General features: G+C 34.3%; 1 protein-coding gene and 3 non-coding genes across 4 annotated transcripts; all 4 read right to left on the reverse strand.

Moving 5' to 3' along the window:
• Positions 1-1,349: 1,349 nt before the first annotated feature.
• On the reverse strand, positions 1,350-1,423 carry TRNAT-AGU (transfer RNA threonine (anticodon AGU)). Its single transcript has one exon. It is a non-coding gene; the product is annotated as a tRNA-Thr (tRNA).
• Positions 1,424-1,520: 97 nt separating this feature from the next.
• TRNAT-AGU (transfer RNA threonine (anticodon AGU)) lies at positions 1,521-1,594 on the reverse strand. The gene has a single exon. It is a non-coding gene; the product is annotated as a tRNA-Thr (tRNA).
• Positions 1,595-1,686: 92 nt separating this feature from the next.
• Positions 1,687-1,760, reverse strand: TRNAT-AGU (transfer RNA threonine (anticodon AGU)). Its single transcript has one exon. It is a non-coding gene; the product is annotated as a tRNA-Thr (tRNA).
• A 2,033-nt stretch (positions 1,761-3,793) lies between these two features.
• LOC108487866 (uncharacterized) lies at positions 3,794-4,559 on the reverse strand. The gene has a single exon (XM_017792206.2). The coding sequence runs from the start codon at positions 4,530-4,532 to the stop codon at positions 3,936-3,938; it is 597 nt and encodes a 198-aa protein (XP_017647695.1). The 5' UTR covers positions 4,533-4,559; the 3' UTR covers positions 3,794-3,935.
• Between the last annotated feature and the right edge of the window lie 1,441 nt (positions 4,560-6,000).

Consider the following 6,000-nt stretch of genomic DNA (forward strand, 5'->3'; position numbering starts at 1 on the left):
CATAATCACCATATCAAACTCCGGAAGTAAACCTGCAAGAACAATTTCAACTTTCTCCGCCTCCGAGATTTGAGAACCAGAGGCTTCGATCAAGGCACATGTGCTTTGTATTTTTGCTACATATTCATTGATAGAGAGGTTACCTTTCTTAAGTGAGTGCAGCTTATGACAAATACGGGACAACTTCACTCCGGTGACTACTGCGAAGAGTCGAGTGGCGTACACCAAACATTAGACGCCGATAGAGCATTTGTAAAGGAAGATAACAGAGACGGATTAATGGTGGAAAGAAACCAGGAGGTAAGCAACCGATCCTATTGAAGAAAAGGCGAGGCATCTGGATTTGGAACAAATGATCCGTCAGCTGAGGTCCCGTCCAAAAAACTAGTAAGTTCATAACCTTCAATGATTAGCCGAATATGCTGCTGTCACTGAACGAAATCGCCATTGTCCAATTAAACAGTGTCATGGCGGGGAAAAGAGTGAACAAGTAGAGCATTAGTAAATGGCTGACATCCATGCTCTACAGAGGCCGAGTCATCAGAAGCTGCGGTGGCCATGAGAACTATCGAAGATTAGATCTCCAGGAATAAGGTGACTGATACCATGTAAAGATCTACAGTAAACTAAACTATATTGAATACTGAAAGGGATTTTTCTTTCATTCTCTTTTTCAACAGTACACTAATAGTATTTATAGAGTACATGAGTTGCTTAGTAACTATTGCTAACAACATAACTGCTTGAATAACAAACTAACAGCTAATCAGACTACCAGCTAACAGACTAACAACTATTAGACTAACAGTCTCTAACAGTGTTTTTAGTAATAAATGATAATACTAATTTCTAATGCAAATCAATATATTAATGTATCATAATCATATTGTTCAAAAATTAAAAGAAGACACGTATATATGCTTTAAACTTAAAAATGGGTTGTAAATTTTTCCCATGCCAATTTTAAGTGCAAATTAATAGAAAAATGTAATTAAAAGATAAAAAAATGAAGTATAGAAAATACAAAGGAAAGCCAAAACATAATAAAATTTTGATAATTCCAATCAATAATATTATTTGTAATACTGTTAAATTTGAATATAAAATTTTAAAAGTTGAGTGATTCTTGCCCCAAAAAATTAATTAGGAGTGATTTAAGCTAAATATTATAAAGACACTATAGATTTTAATTATAAATTAAAAGATAAATTTTAAAATTATATATGAATTTTAATTTAAGCATAAATTTTTATTTAATGTAATTATAGTTAAAGCAATCACACAGTGGAATGGCAGGCCTAACAAAAATAGATCACGTGTCTGTTTGCAGAGAAGGATAAAATACTATTTGCTCTTGTTGAGAGTCGAACTCAAGACCTCCCGCTTACTAAACGGGTGCTCTAACCAACTGAGCTACAAGAGCATTGCTGAAAGCATAACAGAAAGTTATTAAAAGAACCATGAGTTTCATGACTAAAGTAGATTACACGTCAGAACTCAGAAGAGAATAAAAAGCACCTTGCTCTTGTTGAGAGTCGAACTCAAGACCTCCCGCTTACTAAACGGGTGCTCTAACCAACTGAGCTACAAGAGCCTTGACAAAAATTTGATAGAATTAACCTAAAGAACTTAGTTTCTTTAACTAAAGTAGGTATCAGACACCAAAAGAGAAAATAAATTACAAGTTGCTCTTGTTGAGAGTCGAACTCAAGACCTCCCCCTTACTAAACGGGTGCTCTAACCAACTGAGCTACAAGAGCCAGATGGTAACGGTTCGGTTATTTAGTTATATTAATTTTAATATAGTTTTAGTATTTACTCTATTCCAGAATTCCTTGCACATGTATGAACAAAAGTGGCCCTGTCCAAAGAGATAAAACAGGAAGCTTTTATCCATGGTGCGGTTCCTTGGGAACGAGTAAAGGTTTACAAGAGGGCCCCTGCTAACATTTCAAGCTTCCATTTACCACCAATACATGCCATTAATGTTGAAATGGGCAAAGCTTTACAGAAATATCAGAAAACAAAAAGGAAGATGATGGTTTTTTATGGAGAGGGATCTGGTTTATGTTTCCTCAGGTCATCCAATTAGATAATACCCAATATTAAATGTAACATTTAAGCACTTTAACCTATTGATTGCAACTTTGAGGATTCCAGCTTGTGTTAAATTAGATGAGAATTTAATTGAAAATCGTTTCTAAGATAAAAGTTAGACAACTGTTAAAAATAAGATTTTGTTTAAAGAAATATCCTTTTGATTCATTTTCATCTTTGATTTTTGTAAATATTTTTAAAAAAATGTTGACTTTTAAATATTCTTTTATTTCTATTTTTTTTCAAACAGTTGAACCTAAAATCGAAAATATAATCGATTCAAACTAAAAAAAACAATTAAAAATCATATTTTTGTCTTAATAAAATAGCTTTTTCCATTATACTTTAATTTTTCAGCTTTGATTTTTATAAATATAATTTCTCATAATTTCTATATTTTTATATAATTTTTAATTTTTGTAAAATTTTCTTAATTATAATTAACATTTATATATTTTAATTTTTCTAAATGGTTGAATAGTCATGTTGAATCGATTCAACCGAAAACCAAAGATAATCTTGATCTATTATAACTAGAGTAAACTATGTCTTATTAGTAAGTTTACACTTTAGTTACTCAATTTTAAAATGTTACAAATTGGTAATTGAATTATTCGAAAGTTATCATTTAAGTCATTAAGTCGCTAAGTTACTAACGAATGTTTGATGGTTGTTAACTCACTATTTATCATATGGTAAACTATACAGAAGCCCACTCCATTCGATCACCTAATGTCAAAATAGTTACAAGTTAGTCACCAAACTATTTGAAAATTTTAGGGCTTTACGGGCCTCCATCACAATTGTATTCCAATAAACTCACCATCATTTGACCTCCTCCTCTAGCAAATAAACTCACTGAACTAGAGTTTTTTTCCCTCCTCTTTCAACTTTATGGTTTAATTTTCCTTGAAATGGCCTGAAACTTCGTTGATTTAAATCCGAAGCCCTGATGGAGAAGCTCTCCGATCTCTATGCACATTTGTCAGATGGTTGCCTAACTCTGATATGTTCTTCTTCTCAACAAGTCTTTCTCCTTGACTTTTTTGATTAAGTCTCTATCACCTGGAACTCTCTAACTAACTCTTGACTGAATTTGATATATTTGAGTCTCCTTTTTCTTTTGATATTTTGATTTTCTTTTCTCTGATTTAATTTTATCCTTTTTGCTTCTATAGGTCCTATTTGGGGCTTGTTGAAAGAGGATACTTTCTTCTTTTTTTTTTTTTTGCTTTGTTTTTTTGGTATTTTTGTTTGCTTTTATTGCGTTTATGGTGATATATATAATTTGATAAAAGCTTATGGTGATATTTGGTTGCTGGTTTGGGCTAAGCTTAATTGTATATTTTCTTAGGTTATAGTTTGGATAAATGGAAAATGATAATTGGGTTAAAAATAAAGGGTTGTTGAGTTGATTGGGTCAGAGATGAGATATGAGGTTGATAAAGGCTTTGTTAGGGTTTGAGGCTTGAGTTGTTAATATTGTTTGGATTATAGGTTAGAGAGTAATTGTGCAAAGATTGAGTGGCTGAATTGTAAGCTTATTAGTAGTTCAATGATCAAAATGTAAATTTACCCATCCCGCATTTGATGTCTTTTGGAAACCTAATGGGTGAATGATCAATTAGTTTAATGATCAAATTATAACTTTTTAAAATTTAGTGACTAAAATATAAATTTACTAATAGTTTAGTAATTTTAGTAGTTTAAGCTTATAATTAGATTATTATAGTCTATTAGGATGCATATGTGAAGGATAGAGAGCTAAAATCATAAGGAGCATAAGATCAGGTCGCAACTGCAATTATAGATTGTTGAGTTAGGCCGGGAGCGGTGGATCATGTGGAGGCAGTACCAGATGGTGCTAGCCGCAAACGGAGATCGATGTTACCTTCTTCATTTACATCCGCAGCTACTAATGAATCCAACGTAGACCCCACGCCAACTTCAGTTTGTACTACTAGGAAAGGTCCATCACTGGGTTGCGCCCCGACAACGTGCAAAGGACGAGGACCCCTTAGAATTATAGGCGTACACGATGGTGAGGGACCCCGGAAGACAACCGCATGTTCATCACTTGGGCTCAAGTTTGTGAACCCTGATCTGGCATAAAGCGACGGCCTTGATCGAAATGAATGCGCAGTGATAACATGGCCAGTGGTCACAAACAGTTGATGATGATGAGCAGTGAAGGAAGAGGCCAGTTTTGCCCGTCGCTCTCTTTTGTGGGCGTTCTGATGGCCACCCAAAGCTTGAGAATTGGGAAATCCTCGGTGACAATATTGGCACTCGAATCTCCTGTTGTCACAAGGAGCTGCTGCAACTGGGAAACCGAAAAGCTTTAGCTTTGAAGATTGATTATTCCTTCCGGTCTCATCACCGGCGCCATTGTTTTCTGATGCACTTCTACTCATTGAAATGGTTGCTTTGCTCATGATGTATTAATTCGTTCGGATCCTCCATAGAATTTATAATATAGGGAAAGGATCATTTGCCATGCATGCAGACTGACGCAAATACCCTTTAGAGGGATAAATTATTTGTTCGATATCAAAGAGCGAACCATATCCAAAACAATAGGCAGTGTTGTCGAGTTCACTGTGGATACCTTTTTCTATTGGATTCCTCGAATAGACAACAATCACTCGTGCGAAAAAAGTAGGTCCTAACCTTTCACTTTAACCAGCGGTTCTGCATCATCTCCTTTTAACATATCCCACTCTCATAGTTTATAAACAACAATAACGCATGAGGTTACGACATGTGTAAGGACCCCTCCAGCATGAATTATATGAGAGATCCAAAGGCATATATCCATCATCCAAATAACATGAAATACTACAGTACTATGGTTTCCCTTTTGGTGCACGGTCTATATGGAAACGATATCATGTCAATGATGGCACTCAGTTCTCACTGTCTAGGCGTTTGATAGTCCAACCGATTCCAATAATTTTGAAGCGTGGATTATTACACACACAATTTTCTTCTTACAGGACAGGATGGAATAATTACAAAAGCATTAGTACTTATCCATATAGCTTAAAACATTTTATTATGTAAAAGCTTAAAACATTTAATCATTTTATTATTTTAAATCCAATTTTATATACACATAATAACCGATTAAAGGGTCCACAAGGTACAAACAGACGTACTTTGTGGTAGAAATTCAACTTTAATCCCTTTCAAACATTAGTACTTTAATTTCATCTTTTTTCAGTTTTTTTATTACATATAAGAATAACATTTTTGGTCTCTTTCAAAAGTTAAAAATTGGGTTTTGATTCAATTGCAATTTGATACATGAATTTTGTAGTGCAATTATACGTATGAAACTTTGATTGTGGTTCAAATGTATACATAATACTTTGATTTTGATTCAATCATATGCATTTGAATAAATAAATACATCAATTTATTTGTATATTTGATAAATGTAATTATTTGTATATGCAATATATAAATATGTGGGGGCGTGCCTCACATTTATTGGACATGTTGCAGTTACCTTAGACGAGAATCAATGAAAGCAACCGAATAAGGGCCAAAATAGGCTCGACATCGAGACGAAGAGGTCCTCGACGTCAGGACACCGTGACGGTTTTTGGCAATAGATGTGGCGATGACGTTGTGACGAGGAGAGCTGGCACGTCATGCCGATTCCTGATGTTATGCAGCCACATTTTGTATAGCTCAACGAGCTTCTTCTCCTAATTAGACTCTGATACTTCAGGGTTATTAATATTGAGCCCATTTAAAGGGCCTTTGTAACCCTGATTTAGACATGCCAATCAATAAGGGCTTTTCTTAATGGTTATAAGATGTAGTAGCATATGAGTTTTGGTGAGAGTTTCGTGGTAACTATGAAGAGAATTTTGTTCCTGAATTATGGCTTTATTT

This window comes from Gossypium arboreum, chromosome 10 (assembly GCF_025698485.1).
Source record: "Gossypium arboreum isolate Shixiya-1 chromosome 10, ASM2569848v2, whole genome shotgun sequence".
NCBI lineage: Eukaryota > Viridiplantae > Streptophyta > Magnoliopsida > Malvales > Malvaceae > Gossypium > Gossypium arboreum.

Excerpts from the sequence above, each read along its gene's own strand:
- LOC108487866 (XM_017792206.2), bottom strand. The coding sequence starts at position 4,532 with ATGAGCAAAGCAACCATTTCAATGAGTAGAAGTGCATCAGAAAACAAT.